Consider the following 19,422-nt stretch of genomic DNA (forward strand, 5'->3'; position numbering starts at 1 on the left):
TTGGTGGGTTTTAGCAGCCTCTGCGAGGGATATTTCATTTGTTGCAATCCGCAATGTCACCACTAGATGCCACTAAATCCCGCACATTGGACCTTCAGCTGAATGACACAAACTGAAAAGGAAAATCAAATGTCTTATCATCCCTTCTTTAATCCAATAAAAATACAACAGGCAGCGAGTCCAAACGTGTTTATTATTCCCACTATTTGAAATGGTACAGCACATATAAAAGTTATAAAATTAACTCAAAGTCAGTTTGGGCTGAGAGGTTTTGTAATCTACAGAGTGAAACACATTTAGTACAACAAAGATGTGCATGAAACAAAACAGAGAAATGTTTTTTCAACATAATGAATAAATAGGTGACCAAAAAAAGCTGGTTCAAACAAAACATTTAACCTAACATCTAAATCATTCTCAACCACGTGTTCTCTATATCTATAAAGGATTCAATGTACTCGTATGAAATATAAGTCATGTTAACCATGGAATGATGTTATGATGAAAAGCACTGATGTTCTGTGTGCATTTACTTTCAGCTTCAATGCTGGTTGGATGTTGATGTGTGAGTAGAAACAAAGCAATCCTGGCTCAGTCCGTCATCACTACAGGGGTCCACGTACATAAAAATGATCTATAGTCCATGCAGACTGTGTACGCATGTTTCTCCAAGCATAAATGCGTGTGATATATCAAGGCTCTAGTCTATATCTAGGTCAGAGTCCTCATCGCTCACGTTGGTCTGTATGATGGCTCCATTGCGAACCGTCTTCGGGACGCAGGGGGACTTATCAGGCAGCAGGCCGTACTCCTGCAGCAGAGCCTCCAGGTCTACAGCGAAGAAGTCTTCCCCGAGCTGGTCTGTGAGCCGAACGAAGTTCCCGATCAGGTCCCCTCCTTTGTAAACGAGCAGAGCGGGCAGAGCACTGCCTCTGAACAGTGCGCTGGTGCTGATGGCCGAGCTGCGTACACTGCAGAACTTGACCAGCGGGTATTCCTGCGCCAGACACATGAGGCTGCCGCTCATGGCCTCGCAGCCCGGGACCTCCGGCTCGTAGATGTGGATCATGACCAGAGTGCTTTTGTCCTCCTTGTCCAAAGCCTCCAGGAAGTCCTCTCCGCTGCTGAGCTCATAGACCTGCGCGAAGCGTTTGCCACGGCAGAGCTGGCGCCGCATCTCTTCAATGCGCTGCATGCGGTAGTGCTGGAGGAAGTCTTCATCATCCTCCTGTTCCTGGAGCATGTTGTACTCTTGCATGGTCATCTGTTAGGAAGACAAAGAGACAAAGAATATCCCCTACAATGACAAAATGTTCCTTTGAAAAGAGCAATCTTGCTGCTTCCTTTCCAGACCCTCCAATTTTACCACATTTTACTCTTGACTGTTTGATTGCTTGTCTCTAAATCTATGACAAGGATAAACCTCTTTTTTATGTCCAGATGCATTGAGGCAAAGTGAAATCAAGTGTCACTGGATTTACTAATCCATAATTAGATGGTATCAGATAAAAAAGGATGAGGGTTCAGAGCTTCCACGATGTTAATCAGGCTGTCTTAAATTAAGATCTCCCGTATTTAGCCTTTTCCCACAGCGGGTGTCCTATTTTTAAGTGAGGCAGTGTTTCAAGAGGCAGTCACCCAAACACTGCCAGGACGGTATGAGGAACAAGATACTGAATATAAAAGGAGAATTTCACATGCATTTCTTTCCTATGAACCGTGTGTATTTTTATTCCCACTCAACTCACTTTGCCTTTTATTTTGTCCTGCAGCTCCTTCTGTTTCTCTTTGTCTTTCTCCTGGTCGAGGTCGGAGCGGCAGGTCATCGACAGCTTCTTGATTAGTCTTTCCATCTCTTTCTTCTGCTCTTGTTTCTGCTCCACCTCCAGCTGCTTGTACTTCCTCCAGTCATTGATGACACCCTTTGGTCCTGGGGAAAGAATAACCAAAGTCACTGTTATCATGGCGAAGTACTGCAAATATGTATTACCTATATCTATATAAACCAAACAGTTGAACCAATGTTAGACAACTAGACTGTTTGATGTTTATTTTCAATCCATGGGGATGTTGTAAAGCGTAATCCCTTCAAGTTGGGCCTTCTCATTACTTGCTTTTAATTGTACAAACAGTGCACACAGTGGCCTACTCATGACTTTTCTTGTTGTGCATGTGCTTGCCAAAGTACCTGTGTTGACAGCGCTCCCATCTGCGCTGTAGTCTATCTCCGGCTCCTCGACGTTGCCATCCCGGATGGTCTTTCTCTCTCCATCCTCATCCTCGTTGTCGCTGCCTTCGTCCTCGCTGCTGCTGTAGTAGTACTGCAGCTTCTCTCCCAGGATCTTGTCATCCAGGGTCGTCATGACAACGGCTCACCTGAGGGCATCAGTTATTTACACGTTAGATGTGGGCACCACTGGGGAAGCACGACATGGTCAAAAAGTGTGACTGCGATTTTTTTTTTTTTTCCTACAGAAATTGTGATTGTGATACAATTCATGATTATTATGTATGATTAAATTACAATTTCATTGTCATTGTCATTTTATTACATATGAAGAAAATGTCTTGTACTGGGATATTGTACTTAGTCACATTGAGATCCCGATTATTTTGCATTTATCTGTGTCAGTGCAACTCACTGGTACAACTTTGTCAAGACACAACACTGATCTTAATGCTTCAATAGGAGTTTGTCATTCTGTTTCACATGACTGATGACTGAGAGCTCATCATTCATCTGAAAGTCTGTATTTTAAGAAGGACTAATACACAACTAATCTCATTCATTTAATCCTGAAAATCACAGACTGCATTTGGATAAGCACTACGACCTCCATTCTGTTGAATAATTTGTCTAGCCATTAGCATGAGAGTTGACAATGAGACAACACTGCCATTTGCTTCATATTTAAAGCCTCGTAGATAAAAACCTCTTCAGATTAACAACAGTTTTGTCTCACAACAGTCCCGCAGAGCACATTAGCAAAGGGAGCGTAATAATCCAGATCGACAGCCATCCAAGCTGTCATAGGTCGGTGAGAAAGGGCTTATTTTGAAAATGGGACATTGACGCTATTCATAGCTTATCGTAAGTGTGTCGATTTAGACAACTCGAGCTGAGAGGTCCTTAATGGTGCACTGATCCGTACGTATCCATACGTACACAGATGGAAGGACGAAGAGGCAGAAACCCTTAATAAATCCGTTTCTATTTTGACGATGATATTACGCTGAACCAATGTACAGCCTTTTTCTGTGACTTGGTTGCAAAATCCGATGATCAAACACAAAAATATCCACCCCAACTGCCTCTCAATATAATGAATAATAAATGTAAACAGTAGGAGCATAGGCCTACAGCCAACACCTAACATGAAGTTGTATCCGTGAATCCCTGCCGATTTGACAGCTACGACAGCTAGCTAGCTAGCCAGCTCGCTACGTCAGCTAGTTCTGTTAGGCAAACTGTTAACAGGTACTGTTATTTATGCGCCCACCTATCCAAACACGACTGCAAAGAGGATAGAGACAATCCAATTAACCAATTTATTAAGTAGGACACGGACCGAACCAGCGCTGCTCGTGTGAAAGTGAACCATGTTAGCGTTAGCAAACTGAGCTAGCTTACACTGACTTCCTGTGACAACCAGTAAACATTAGCTAATCGAGTAAACCCCGACTTCAGCTTTATACACTGTTGTAAAAGCATGCAAAATGCACTTACAGTTACTAATGAGTCACTGATATTGATCTTACCTCGATTTTATGGTCAGCTGACGGTATGAAGATATCAGCAACTCCCACTGTTCCCTAGCTCATCTGCTAGTTTAGCTGCCGCAAGCAACCCTGTCTAAGTATGATGCCTTCACGTGACGCAGAAATGTCGTAATTGTGAAAACACGCGTAAACAGAACCGAAATGTAGCCCCGTGTTGTAATTTCTTCAGGTATAATAATAGTGAGGAGCACACAAAAAATTCTCGTCGCTCAATCTGTGATGTTTGTAACAAATTTTTAAACTTAAACACAATTACTGCCTCAAATGTGTATATTTGCTCTTTCTTTTACTACTAAATTGCTATCAAGTAACACCAGAACCACATGGAATTGGTGAGCTGCCCAGTTTATGCTGGTGTTACTCCCATCCTGATTACTAGTTTCAAAGTATAGTATAGTATTTGTAGACTCATGCTCTCATATGATTTAATGGAAATTTATACTTCACTGAGAGCACCTAAAAGCAACACGATAGCATGGTTCATCCCACTGACGGGGGAGATGTGGGAGGTTGCGTGACAGCACTGGGCAGTCTCCATTTTAACAGCTAGAGGGCAATATAACTGTAAAATAACACTACAACTACTGCTGGCAGGCTCAACCATAAATGGAAAAAATATATGTTGACCCTCCCTAAAAAAATATTTTTACAAAGGCTATCATGATACCAATGAGGGAATCCAGGCTTACCCTCCCCTTTGTTGATACAAATCACTGAAAACACAGATAGAGTATTGTGTGTGTAAGGCCTTATCTTGTCAAAAGTGTCTGTAGATCTATGTGCATTTTCTGGTTATATCCTACAAAAATTATCTAAGCCAGTAAGTATTCATGCTTTTGTCTTACGTGTTTTTAAACCTGCTGTGCATCTTTTTTTTCTTCTTTTTTTGTTCAAAACCTTACGCCCTGCTGTTGGATGGATTTCAAGCCAAAACAAACAGTGGATTCACAAAAGGCAGTGAGTGAGAAGAAGAGGAAGTGGGAATTGAGACTGAGAGGTCCAGAACAAAGGACAGAGAAAAAACAATGGGTTGCATCACCGCCAGTTCAAATGAATGGACAACAGTTCACTTTGTGTCTATAGTTTTATTTCATTTACTGGTTATATTGCATTGCAATCATTTATTTTTAAGGTTCCATATTATACTGCTTTTCATCAATTTCACACAGCTGTCAGAGGTCCAGCAACACTGTATTTGAAATGTACTACCCCAAACCCATCCCTGGTCCTGAATTTCAGCTGTCTTAAAGTCGCTCTACTGAGCTCTACTGAGAGCAGGCTGCTTTTGTGCCTGCACCTTAAATGCTAATGAGCTCAGTCTGTCAATGCCTACTTGCCTGCTACAGTCCCTCTCAGGGAGAAGATGCCACTAATGCTAGCGGTAGTATGCGCTAATGTTTACGGTGGATGTATAGCTATGGCTATGCTGATGGTGATGCTGTCGTTCAGCCACACCAGTTTGACCCAGAATCGGACCCAGTAGAGGCTCCTGAAGAAATACAGACTCTGCAGCTGCAGCAGGACATTTCAGGATGGTTAGTGTGTCTCAATAATGTCAGTTTGTTTGTATGTGTTGTTACAGTTAATGCCATGTAGCTACTGGCTAACAGCTAGCAAAAGCTGTGTTTGTCTCCAACACAGTCTCCAAACTCTTGGACACCGTTCACATCGACTCTGTCTCCAGTCTGCACGTTTCCAGAGTTTTAACTGTGACAACCAAGCTCCCTCGTAATATTATTGACATTAAACTCGCTTCAAACGCCATTGCGTAGCGGACCGAAGTGGAGCTAACTAGTTCACCAATTTTGAGCCAACTATACTCGTAGGCAACTGTAAATACTATCAAAATGTGGCAAACCTCACCGGTGGCTCGGGTGCAGTTACCAGTGGGTGGGCTGCAGAGACCATGCAGGACTCATTTGCTTTCCTCATTCTGGGAGCTGATGGGGAGACCAGAGAAAATGTGTTTTTCATAATATGGGACTTTTAAAATAAATCTACAGACAGGACTTATTACTGGACAGTGTAGACATGCTTTCTTCTGATGGTAATTCAGTCTTCAGGCACAAAGCATTAAAATCATGTGTTTCGGTCTTCACTGTTGGTTCAAGCATGAGACCAAGAGGTTAAATTAAAACTCTTGAGTCCTGTGTGATTCTCCAGTGCTGTTCAGACAAACATCACTGTATGTTCTCCGCACATACTGTGCATCTTCAACGTGTTTTTTTGTTTTGTTTTTTGTTTTAATAGCAGCAGCCCCCTGCCTGCAAAGGGTCATAGCTCATCTGTCCTTACTTTACTATCATCATTTCCTCTTTGTGATTGCTCCTTAGTTGGTACATTAAATGCCACATAAGGACATGTCTTTACGTTTAAACACACCAGTTTCTTTAATGTGGCGGAGTTCACTATGTCGAATCCGACTTTGCCTCCGAAGGTGCTGGGCTTCCAGTACATAGGAGAACAGATGGGGTTTCCTAGGAGGCCTTTGAGGGAGAAGGGGGCACCCATCTCGACCATGCTCTCCCCAAATATGGCGCCAGGTCTTGTCTTTTCCAACATCAAACCAGGATAAAATTCAAGAGCATCAATGTCACCGTACAACTCTTCAAGCTCCCGGGCTATCTCCTCGTTATCTGGAAATGGTAACGACAAGTTTGCACAGTTAGTAAAAATTTCTAGCATCAAGGACGATGGACAGTTGGATGGATCGTCATAAAGTTTTTCACTTTGAAATTTGCTAAAAAGAAATCCATGGTACCTGGAGGATGAAGCCTGATGACTTTGGTAAAACACAATGGATGTTATCAGATGGTAATGTTAGCTATGAATGGTTGAATGCTTACGTCAGCTAATGGGTCATCAAATGTGTAGTTTTATCTAGGACAATGACTCATTGTCCTTCCAGATTTTCCACTCTCAATATTTCAAGTTGGTGTTCAATTGGCAAGTGGTGAAATGGGATCAACTCGTTTCAGATTCCCTCTGTTTATAGGTATCACTACCAGGAATACTGCAGCATATCATGATACAAGCATTCGAGATTCCAACCCTGAGCGTGACTTCAGAAAAAAAAGGCCATTGTGTTTAGTGCTAACTAGCAAATGTTAGTGTGACGATTCACTGTTATGGTTAAGAGGGGGAGCCCATAATTTCTTTGTTTACAACTGTTAATTTCATGTTCTGCAGGGAAGAGGTGAAGTGACATGTTTATGTGATGTGTTGAATGCTGTACATGGTTGCGTGCAGTTCTCTGTTTTAGCCACCAGGTTGCACCAGAGAGCACGGGTCGGAGAGAACCGACGAAGAAGAGGTGTTTTTGCTTTGGTTGCCATGGTTACGCGGGTCGGCGCGAAAAGACCGGTGAAGCAGCGGCGAAGTCTCGCTTTGGGGACCTGGACAAGTTAATGTGCTTGGTGACTGTAATTGTTTTTGGTAAAGAATAAAGTCAGCGTCATTGAAGACTCAAGCCCTGGTGTCCGCCGTCTTCATTAGCTGCAACATTAGCATTCTTGCACACTAGAACTAAGATGGCAAACATGGTAAGCTTCATAAATCATGCTATCATTCTGACTGTGAGAGTGTTAGCATACTGACTTTAGCATTTAGCTTAAAGTCACAATGTGCCTCACAGAGCCACTTGCCTGTAGAATTTGATAGGATGGTGTTTCTCATCCTCCAAAGCAGAGATAAGCAAAGGTGTGTACAATAACTTTAACACTGGCTCCATTCTATTTAGTGTCCCAGTTACCCAAGACAGTGAGTAAGTATGCACAATATCAGAGCCCTAGAACTAGTTAACCTGGATGGAATGCGGCCTTTGTAAGTATTTAAAATGACACCTGTGCTTTTCTTGCTTTGACAAGTCCAAATGTCTGCAGAGAAAATGATTTTAATAGCAATTGAAAGCAATTGAGAACAGTCTCTAAAGATACCTTTCAGGTGGAGGACATGCAATTTATTTCAAGAATGCTGGTTCAGCTGTTCTCGTGGACTTGTAAAAGTTGTAAATTACACGCTTTGACAGTTGCACTGCGCGTTGTGCGGTCTGAACACAACTGTTTGTCTTACCAGTGAACTCGCTGAATGATGCGTAAGGCTGCAGGTTAAAACGCTTCCTGTACTCGTTGAAAGGCTGCACACGGAGTTTTCGGGACTCCTTTATGGTCGACACGGCCACATGGGTCACCACGGCATTGATGTTGTGCCCCCCACCGATCTGCAGGACGAAGAAGAAAACCGGAAAAGAAATAACCTCAGGGAGACATCAGCAAAGTATTCCCTGTTCATTTCAGTTTTCCTGCAGTGCTACACAGCTCATGTGGATGTGCTCTGATTGGTCTGGTGTTTGCTGGGTCTGTATATGTTAACCTGTGATTAGGTCTCAAAAGAGTATCCTAATGAAGGCTAATAAATGTAATTACCTAATGTAAAGACGTCAGTTCAGTTTCCAGCAAGTACAAACATTTCTGTATCTGACAGGCACACTGCAGCGGACAGATATTTGAAAGTCATTTTGAACCTTTTAAGGTCCCAATCAGCTGGTGGTAGGGGACCCCCAAAGCCTTGCCCACAATTACAGTAGATTAGTATCTTTTCTATGTCTATGTCTGTAATTTTGAGATTTGACATCATTTGTTCAAAATGGTGGAGGGGAGAGGAGAGGCATCAAGTACCTCTGGAATAACTCTTCAGTCTTATTCTCAGAAAACCAGCTACATTTCTTTCTGTGGCTGAAAATACATCTGCCAACTTCATTGGATGTAATGTGGCTGCTTTTTATCCTACTACATTACCCACAATGCAATTTAGCCATAGAGAGACATCACTGGAGGCACTTTATCAGATTACATGCAACTTCTGTTGTTAGGTGGAATCATTGGACTTCCTGCATATGTATCATGTTACACTGTCTGTGATTAATCACCTGGCCCGCAGCTTGCTGAGAGAAGGCGTCCACCAGCTTATCGATGCCGTAGCGTGTGATAACAGAGGTGTTGAAGATGAACTGTTTATAGGACAGTTCATCTCCGTTGATGAAGAAGCTGTCGGGCATCATGGGGTGCCAGTGGTAGAGCTGGCTGAACTCCAGAGCGATCCGGTTGCTGTACTGGAAGTTGGAGTTGAAAAGCAGGCTGGGATCGAACTTCAGCTGCAGCCGGTAGCCGCTGAGGTGCTGCACGTACTCCTCTATCACTATCTTTATTGTCTCCCCTGAGAGGGAACATGCGGAGTCACAAAACAGGGGGAGGGCAGATAGATTAAATGCAATGCTAATCTATGCTGAGTCAGGACAGGACAAGTTTAAACTCAAGTTGGCTCCATTATAATTGGCCATCCATGAGCTTCTGAGGGGGTGTGCTGACATACACTGTTATTAAGAGCTTTAGACAAACAAAAGATTAAAACATAGATAAATGCACGAAGCGAATAGCATCATATTTCGGGAAATACCCTTTTTACAACTTTGCTACATTTGCTAGATTATGACTGATGACACTTTAATGAGATGACTAACATCTTCCACTTCAATATAAAGCTACATCCAGCAGTGGGTTAGCTTAGCTACTCCAACCAGTGCGGAAACAACAAATCTGGCTCTGTGCAAAGGAAACAAAACACACTTACAGGCCGCCTGAGAGCTCATTACTTAAACACAGTATATCCTGTTTGCTCAACTTGTGGCATTAAGGGTGCTATGTGTTGGACTATTACTTGGCTGGGTGCAGTGGCTTCCTACCAGCGGAACTGCTGGAAGGCTCCTGAACATGGCCAAGAAACATTCAAGAACACAACCTCCCTGTAAACCGCTAATTACATCTTTACACCCATACAAATGACATACAACATTAAAGGTGCAATATGTAAGTCACTGTACTAACAGCATTAGTTAGCACGGTAACCGGCTTGCTCTGGCTTGCCTTGGTCCAAAGCTTCCATGTTGGCGGTGTAAACACAACACATCCATTCTTTATTACTAGCTGTACATCTAACCGAGCTAAATAGCTATGGGCATCTACAGTAGGTAGCAGTTAGCGGTCACTCTGGTGATAAACTCCCCCATTATTGAATTTGACAGGTGGCTGATTCCTACATACTGCACCTTTAATTAGTGAACTGAAGAGGTTATAGTAGGTGGATTTTGTTATCCGTTTCTCCATTTCCTGTCTTTGTGCTACTTGAAGCCTTAAAGTGATGGTTCAACATTTTTGGAAATATGTTTATTAAGTTACTTGTGAAGCGTTAGAGAGGATTGATACCACTCTTACATCTGTCTGTTGGAAATGATAGCCCGTAAAGTGCCAAACACTCACCGATAATGATGAGGCGCGTGGTCTGGAAGAGCTGCTCGTCATCCCAGGTGGGATGCTCCGCCTTCAGGATGTCACACACTCTGTTATGCTCCCTCAGCCACAGCGTCGCGTACATTCCCAAACCGGGTAGGAGTCCAAACACTTCCTGTCCAATCGCCATCTGATCCTCAGGGGGGATCCCGGGGGGGTAGCTCATCCTCACAGGTGCATCAGCTACCGTGGGAGGGTACATCTCACCGTTTATTAACTGATGGGGAAAACATTTATTAATGATTATACTCTGCAGCTCATACTCCATAGTCCTGAGGCAACATGTCATTTAAAAGTGTATTTACGTGTATATTTTTTGTCAGATGGCTCTCAGAATAAGTGAAATGCTAAAATAAATGTGAGTAATAGATTTGGATGACACAATTTTTTCATTCATGAAAAATACAAAACTGATTCACCCTGTCGTTGGACTTGAAATGATTTTTCCCAGTATTAATTAACATGCGAAGACAAGTCTTTGTACACATGTTTTCTCTATTCAGAGTTTTGATTCTTTTTACCTGATACTTGAGTTTCCCATCTTTGTGAAGCCTGAGCAGGAGCTGACGTCGCAGGTTGTCTCCATAAATGTGCCCTGCATCCACCTGTACGTGTTGGAAACTATTAGGAAGAGTGCTATTCTAATAAAATGTAAAGGTTGACACAAGTTTTATATGTACTTACCCCATGCGACAGAGCCTTAGTGAAGCCCACACCCATGCGATTGTAGGTCTTAAAGAACTGGTGGGTGAAGTGTTGTGCGAAGAAGGCGAACATGAGGTTGGTGCCCTGGGGGTCAGGTCTAAACGTCCTTCTCTTCAGCAGCCTGTCAACCAGCAGCTCAGGGTCAGGCAGCCCAGCCTTGCCTGAAGAGAAAGAAAGGAAAAAGCGTCAAACACAGTAAGAGGGCAACACACAGATACGCCACGCCTCTAGTCATAATACTGAAGCAGTGTGTCTGTGAAAACACCACTGATACAGTTAACACATCAAGCTGTGCCTCCAAGGTCAGTGATCTTAATGCATGTCAGCGTGGCGGACAGCTTCACTACAGCTGAAACAACTCTGAGCGAGGGCATGTTTAGATTACATACTACTGATACTGCCACACATTTCCTCCTCGTAATGCATTATAGTATTAAAATGCTACAGAAGTGGAAAGTACATATATGTACAGTACATCGGGAGTATTTCTTTACGCTGCTCTTCTTCTTCATACTACCTTACTAGATATTAGTATTTTTTTATGTCAGTATAACACTGATCAAATCAAATTGCATTCAAAACAAAACAAAACAAAAAATGCAAGTAAATTAGGTCATGGGCCGTTCATTGTTACGTAACTACCAGCACTGATGTAAATCTACGTGTCTCAGTGCGCTCAGATTTACAGATTAGATCATGTTTACATTTTTTTTCGCGTTGTGTTTAGTCACGCTCTGACTCTCTTCCACAAAAGAAGTGACAGGCGACTAACTGAAAGGCACAGTGATGATATAATAATACTGATTATGCAGCTTACAACTTGATATAAATGACTCACCCTTGACCCCCAGAGGTGTCGGGCAGTCCTCGGGCACAGGAGGCAGAAGCCGAGTGTAGTAGCTCAGATTAGAGTAGGATTCCCAGTTGAGGTAGCCGTATTTGGAGTTGAAGGTCGGAGGGCTGGGTATTAAGTTGGACCTTACTGTTCACAGAAACAAAACATTATAAGATACAATGAAAACGTAAAGTTCTCTTGAATGACCTGCAGACTCGGACCTGTCAGAACCAGCCGCATGAGAATGTCCCGCAGGAAGGTGTAGTTAATGATGTCCCAGAGCCAGGGGAAGTGGGTGAGAAGGTAATGCACTGCATCTGGGCTCGGTTTCAAGAACAGACGCACTCTGGTCCAGAACTCGGCTGTGGTGGGAAGAAACGTGAAAAAGCAATGTTCTTGTTACTGGAAGTTAGAGCAGATGTGAGTTTAGAGGACGTTAACTCAGAATAACACAGTCATTATGTCACGGTCCAAAGGGATCACAATCATTTCATAGCCTCATGCCAGAACTTCGGAATCTCCACCCACATCACTAAATCACTCGACGGCTCATTGAAAAATGTGAAAACGAGAAGAAAATTCAGTCTGATTATCAGTCTAGGGCAGGAGTGTCAAACTGATCCAGTGGCTGATTGGTTGGCTGATCCAAATCCGGCGTGTTCTTGCTTGGTTGGAATGAAAACCTGCAGCCACATGGCCCTTTACTGGATCAGTTTGACACCCCAAGAGTTATTCAGTCTGCCCTATGGGTGAGACTGAAGCTGAAATCATCAAACAGTATTCTGACGCAGGTTCACGTTTTGTCAAGGTGTGTTGACTGAGTGGAGGGCAGTAGATATGGCATCCTCTGCGGATCTGTTGGTTTTCAGTGAAAACTGGTTCAAATCCAGGCTGGCTGGGAAGCTGAAAATGTACTGGGGAACTAGATGCTCTAATAATTTCATCCAACTCAGGTTGAGTGCCACAGTGTGGTAAGTCATTTAGAGTATCTTTGATTTTTGGTTAACTCTGAATTCATTATTTTTAGCCTTTAACATGCAGAAAGGCTAGGAATAAAGTCAAGCTTTTGTAAAATACTGTAAATGACAGTTGTTATGGCATAAGATCAACTATCTGTTGATCTTTACAAGTCCAGATAGGATAGTCCAACAATAGCAAAGCACCATGGCTGAAAATATTTTTTATTTTCACATCGAAAATCCAATGAAATTATCGCCGGAAAATGGGAGTTGTCACACAGTTCTGGAGAATTTGTTAGCAGTCATTAACATAATTGCTTGAACAGCTCCAACATTTCCATTAATTCGAGTCACATTTCTGACTGCCTGACAAATAAAATATTCACATTATTTTTGCTCTGTATTTGCTCTCCACCAGCTCCTGAGGGAAATATCTCTTTAGCTGCTACACACTCCACCGTATTTGCCAACAACTCCTTGGTGCCAAGCCAGTAGTGTACAATGGATTTTAAGAGCCTTTTCACTTAAGACAGCTGTCTGTTTGGGCTGTAAATTATGATTCGAGAGCTATGAACCTAAATTGTAAAGTTGAAACTTGTCGGATCGTCACTATGTGCAACATCTTTCATATTGTAACTTTAGCCCCTTTTTACACAAGGCAGGACTGTTGCCACGTTATTCCACCTTGCTGTTCTGTATAAAAGGTCCAAAGACCAAATGGGGTTTCATTGTATTTCTCAAATTATAATAGTAATGAATATTGATTCTAGCTACTTAAAGCCCAAATACTGGACTGTAAGGTAAGGTGGGGGGATTGTGCTCCATCAAGATGTTTTGATGTTGACTGTGTTTATGTAAGATGAGCCACATGAGTGGGCTATTCCACCTTGTGTAACGATTATTGTAAGTAAATGTTTTCACCCAGTCCCACCGCCCCCCCACTCCCGTTTGGCTTTTCTTTCCCTCTCCTCCCACTCGTTTTTTCCTTTTTTCTCTCCACAATAAAAGCAATGGGTAATTGCTGTTTTGCGTGATGAGTATGATGTAACTGTCTGACTGTGTGCCAAACACATTGCGTCGGATTAATGACTACAGTGTGTGAACGTTCCTTGTTAATGAGAGGCAGGCAGGCAGAGTGAGTAGGTGGCTCAGTGAAGCAGAAGCAGCTCAAATCCAGCTGGATTCTCTCTACCCCCAATTTTTCCAAATATTTGGGTCTGGACGAGGACTCCAAGCTCTGTGAGCCAGGAGCTGTGTTGCTCGATTTCCTGATTTAACAACAACAAGCTGAAACAGACTTTTTCATCAACATACCATCTAACCCCTCATGTACAAAAGAATATTTCAAATTCCTTAAAAGTGCAATAAAAAGGGAGGATATGAGAGCCGGACTCACGGACGGTGCAGTTCTCTCCATAGTAGCCGGTACGAGTGCAGTCGCACTCATACTTGTCTTCGCCATACCTCACGCACACGCCCCAGTGCTGACAGGGTAAATAGCAGCATGGGTTCACTGTGGAAAACAAGGAGATGAAGTAGTGTCAAAGGCTGTGAGGAATGCTTACATAAACTCAGGCAGGGCAGATCATGTATAGAGCTGTGACACTATCAGAAACTGAAAATGACTCGAAACTCCACTTCCTCCACAGTGATCAAGTTCCCACTCAAAAACAGACGCCTTAGCAATGGAGTGGATTTTATTGTCACTCAGCCAGTGGCAGCTTGAGCCCTCAGGGCCCACATTTATTAAAAAAAACATCTGTTATTAAAATCTTGTAATCCCATCTAATTCCCGCTAGTAGTTCAGTTCTTACTTTTGATTAAAACATTATCCAGTTTCTTAAAAATATGCTGATATTTGCTGGAACAGCACAAAAAGGAAAGCAATCTAGAAAAAATCTTAAGATAATTTCTGAACAATTTCCCTCAAAGAAACTAGATGATGTAGTACACACTTGAGGGGAAAATACAGATAAAGTTCTTGCAAATTGTTCAGTTGAGGTAGTTGTGTTCAGTCTTAACAACAGTTGTGGATCTGCAGAGGAATTTCTTAAAAAGATCAGCTCAATTAAACCCAGAGAAAAACTCTCCAAAAAGCATTACATACTGCACATTTTTGTAGGTTAAGCTGACCTACTATGCGCTCACTCACTCACTCACTCACTCATTGAACACTGCAGGTTCTAGCGTTTAACTGAATGGAGCAACATCTTTGTGAACAAACGCCTTGAGGCAATTTCTTCAGATACTGTTTTACTTGTGCGACATGTCTGACATCTTTTAAATCAGCTTCCTGGCAGAGAGTTAGTTAGATCAGAAGATTGATATCAGTCTGTTACGTGTAAGGTTTCATGTTCAGTCTGTATGCTAAGCTAGTAAAGCTAACCAGGTGCTGTGTGTGGACTTAATGTGAGCAGACCGGCATGAGAGTGGAATCAATTTTGTAATCTATCTCTCGGACAGAAAGCTAATCTATTTCCGCTTCATTAATGTTGCACCAGGAAGATTATTATACAAAAACAACATCTGTAGTTGAGGATTCTCACTCAGGAGTCTGAGGTTTAAATCACATTTATTACATACTGAATTGCTCATTCTTAATTTTTATGTGAAGTTCACTTGTTATTAGTTTACTTAGTTTATTAGTTACTAGTTTTTCAGTTTGCTGTTCCTGGTCGGGTCTAGGCAACAAAAACACTTGGTTAGGTTTAGGAAGAAACTTTCACAGCATTTAACACGTTTAGAAGGATTGTTTTTCAATGATGTTCCGTGAACAACACCAACATGTCCATATCAGATCGTGCATTTCCCAAAATGTTGGACTAATCACTTAAGAAGATCAGATGTTATGAATCAGCTACTACTGAAGATGCATTCCTTACATACAAATGAGCTTGGCAACCATACACGTGTAACAAAGATTATGTGATGAATGGCTGAATTTGTGTCTGAAGAGTGTGGGAGAAGGAGACAACTCTCGGTTTATCAAGTGAGCCAAATGAAAAGGCCTTTGTTCTACAGCCAGAACCGGAGAGGAAAAAAAAAGTTTAACAGACACACGAACAAGATAGAACAAGCAAAGTTCATCGATAAGAGGTTCAGGTTGACAAACCGAATCCTCTCCAGTCACAACATCAGGTGTTTGTGTCAGACATTCCTCCCTTACTAGATTTATGCCCTAAAAACATCAAGTTTATAATATGGTAGGATAGTTCAGGGCGCAGCTCCAGAAATATGTATGTTATGTGATAAACTATACAACATCCACATAAAGGAGAACACCCCTGCCAAAAAGCACGATCTGAGAGAGCTTATACACGCTTCTCTACACACACACATGCAAAAACACGCCTGCCAACGCAGCCTCCATTCTCTCTCAGCAGCACACTCAACGACATCACCGATCTCATCCATCCGCTAAGTAATCAACCTGGACCCTATCTGATCCCACGGGTCACGATAAGTTCAAATCTCATCATCGTCATCATCATCGTCATTATGCCACGGTGCTAAGGCATCAAATCAGAAAATGAATCACTGAGACAGCACTTTGTCGTGAAAGTGTTTTCTCCCCTGACTCACCGTGTCTGGAAAATTCCTCCTGTGTGGGCTTCGACCGCAACGTGATCTCATTGAGAAATCTCAGGGTTTAAGCAACACACAGGCGCAGGAGTCAGAGGAGACGAAGAAGGCTGTAAAACCTTTCTGCGTGTTTGTGAGCTGGTGCTGTCAGCCCGAGGGCAGGACGGTGTATTGTGTGTGTATATATCAGTGGAGTGATGGTGGCTGTATATGTCAGCCTACATGACACAGGTCAGACAGGAAAAGTCTGTTTTGGGGCTTCACTTTTTTTAAATATTTGTGTATGGACATCCAGTTCCATAAAACTGTTGGAGCCGAGTCTGCAGGGAGGCAGGAAGTAATGAAGTACAGATCCCTTGTAAGTGTACTTGAGTAGATTTCAAAGGTATCCTCTACTTTACTTGAGCATTTATTAACTTTTAACCTATACTCCCTACATTTTACCACAAATATCTTTACTTTCAACCCTTAAGTTTCAATGAATTTGGGGGCGGGATTATCAATAATCTTTATAATGTAATCCTTATTACACACACAGAATAGGTAGCAAGACGAATAGATGCAAAAGACATAAAAAGACATACTTTTTTTTTTTTCATGCGAAGGACATTCTACCAACCCAGACTGTCTGTCTTTGACGTCCTGGGAACGAGACTCAGCAATTAACTATCTTTGTGATGTGTTTACTAACAGCTCAGACAAATCGCACCTGTTCTACCCTTAAGTTTAACAGTCTGCATTATATTAACATGACGTGAGATTCAGTTAGCTATGCAGAGAAGTTTCATACTTTCAGTACATTTCAGAGCCTTTATTACTTTTACTGGAGTAAAAAAGTTGAATCAATACTTCTACTTTTACTAGTCTTTTCTTTACACAGGTATCTGTGTTTTATACTTGAGTAAACTAAAAGACGTCTAATGCCGGAGGTGTAAAAAGTACTAACTAAGTAAAAGTAATGATATTGTTTTTAAATACTGTATTAATTACCAGACATATAGTTAATAGTAAAAGTGTTTTATGTTAAATGAACTGAAGTACCAAAAGTACCAGTAAAAGTAAACCACACATATATTTACATGTATGTATGTACAAATGATTCAAGAATTAATATCTTTTTACTCTTGATATTTATTGCCATAAAAAATATTTTCAATACTTTTAATTTACATTCAGTTGATTATGGACTTTTTAGGGTCAGTAAAGTACAAGTCACTCAAAATTGTACTTAATTACATCCCATCACTGCCCATTTTGTATGATGATAAACATCAAACTATGTTTTTTGGCAGTGCCTACCCCCAGATCATGTTATTGGACCAGGAGCCTGTTGTGGCCCGTCTTTGTTATCAGAGTTATGGGAATGTCTCAAAAAGCCTGGCTGCAGCGCAACTCGCCTCGTTCAGAGGAAGACCTGATAAAACTACCGGGGGAGAAAACACACACACACACACACATGCACACACAGATTCAAACCCCACTGAACATGTGTTTCCTGCATCTGTCCAGACTGACACATGCAAGCATATAACACAGCTAATCCAGACCCCACTGACCCCTCACCTACCTGTGCTGGAGGTAACCTCATCACCCAGGCATGCAAGCCGCCGGAGCAGCAAGACAAGAACCACAACTGATCCTAGAACAGCAGCTTAAAAACACAGATTTCAATCAGCTATTGTTCAGGGAATAACAACATCAACACACACAAAAAAAGGGATGAAACATGAATCAGCCACAACCAGCAACAATCAGGACGTACTTACATCTCATCACAGCAGCCTCAGTTCAGGAACATGTCATTCCAATAAATGAGAAGAGGGAGAGAGAAAAAAAAGAGTGTGAGAATCCTGTAAGTTGTGAGGTTGTGCTGACACACACAGACACACAAAACACACACAGACACACAGAGACAGACAGAGACAGTGAGAGTCACAATGCAGCAGCAGCTCAACAGGTTTGGTCCTGGCTCGGTGTGATAGTGCAGCCCCCGTCGCACTGCGCCTTTTACCTGCCCTCACACGGAAAAGAGGGAAAGTGGGACGGAGACTTCAGCCAAGGCAAGTGTGTGTGTGTGTGTGTGTGTGTGTGTGTGTGTGTCGCCCCCTGCGGGTCAAACGACTCACTCTTTAATATCTTCCTCACTGCATGTGCCTGCTTTTTATCTTTCTCCATGCTGCCTCTCCTCCTCTCTCACCAGGTCAGTTTGATTTATAGACTCTGATAATACATATAAATATTAGAGATTATACAGGATGGAAGCAGCTGCCATCCCTCTACTGATAAGGAATGTTATCCAGCTTCACGGAAGACCTCCGGACACGTCACAGTATGAAAAAGCACAGTTGTGACGGCCGAATCACATTTTTCTGCATCAGGTTTACGTTCCTGGTAATTCCATTAGAGGGGAACCACCAAATTTATGCATTTGGAGTGTGTTTACAGGTTCAGAGGGAGTCATTTTGGAGCTTTATTGGCCAAGCATGTGGACACAAAACAAGGAATTTGACTTAGGGTTTGCTCTCAATGTGCAGGGAATAGTTTTAAACATTAAATACATTTAAAAAAATGAAGAAAATGAATGAAAAATGAAGACTGTTATGTACAAGAAAAAAAGTGGCAGTTATAGTGAGGAGTGCAGAATTTTCAACAGTATTAATATGAGACCACTCTGTATCTAAACAACATTGTGGGAAATGTAGGCGCCAGGCTTTGAAAAGGAAGAAGAATGTGTGATATAAAAAAAAAATGTTGGCTCCAGTTTCGCCGCATTGATTTTGATCATTTGTTTATGTGTGAGTGCCACGATGCCAAACCACTGGAGTTTGTTTCAAAACCTGGTGCCAACATTACCCACAATGCAACATACAACCACAGACTCATTCAAATTTAACATTTCTGTCTGTTTAGGTAGAATTTTATATTTCTCTCTCATCACAGTGCTGTGCTAATGCTCTGCTTAGTTCTAGGCACAAAAACACTTGGTTTGGGTTAGAGCATTGTGGCCTGTAATAACGCAACCACCATCCACTCAACCCCTCAATAACTTGAACATAATAGGCCACGTCTGATACTTATGTCAATTCTGGACTGTCTTTTGAATAAATCTCAATTGCTAACATTATATCTGGATGACTGGGCTGCAAACGGTTTAATTCCAGTTATTTACATATCTTGTAGTTATTCCTCAAAACCTGCAAACTGAGTAATTGGCAAA

The 19,422-nt window shown here is 42.0% G+C and overlaps 1 protein-coding gene across 1 annotated transcript; it reads right to left on the reverse strand.

Annotated features, from left to right (window-relative positions):
• Positions 1–174: 174 nt before the first annotated feature.
• pdcl (phosducin-like) lies at positions 175–18,029 on the reverse strand. The gene is made up of 14 exons (XM_037117688.1): positions 17,972–18,029; positions 17,773–17,856; positions 14,020–14,136; positions 11,886–12,026; positions 11,668–11,811; positions 10,809–10,990; positions 10,646–10,729; positions 10,095–10,341; positions 8,708–8,994; positions 7,852–7,999; positions 6,058–6,416; positions 2,189–2,372; positions 1,749–1,930; positions 175–1,264 (listed from the first exon to the last, which is right to left on the reverse strand). The coding sequence occupies exons 1-14, from the start codon at positions 17,976–17,978 to the stop codon at positions 701–703; spliced, it is 2,730 nt and encodes a 909-aa protein (XP_036973583.1). The 5' UTR covers positions 17,979–18,029; the 3' UTR covers positions 175–700.
• Positions 18,030–19,422: the final 1,393 nt, after the last annotated feature.

This window comes from Acanthopagrus latus, chromosome 12, assembly GCF_904848185.1.
Source record: "Acanthopagrus latus isolate v.2019 chromosome 12, fAcaLat1.1, whole genome shotgun sequence".
In the NCBI taxonomy this organism is placed as follows: Eukaryota; Metazoa; Chordata; class Actinopteri; order Spariformes; family Sparidae; genus Acanthopagrus; species Acanthopagrus latus.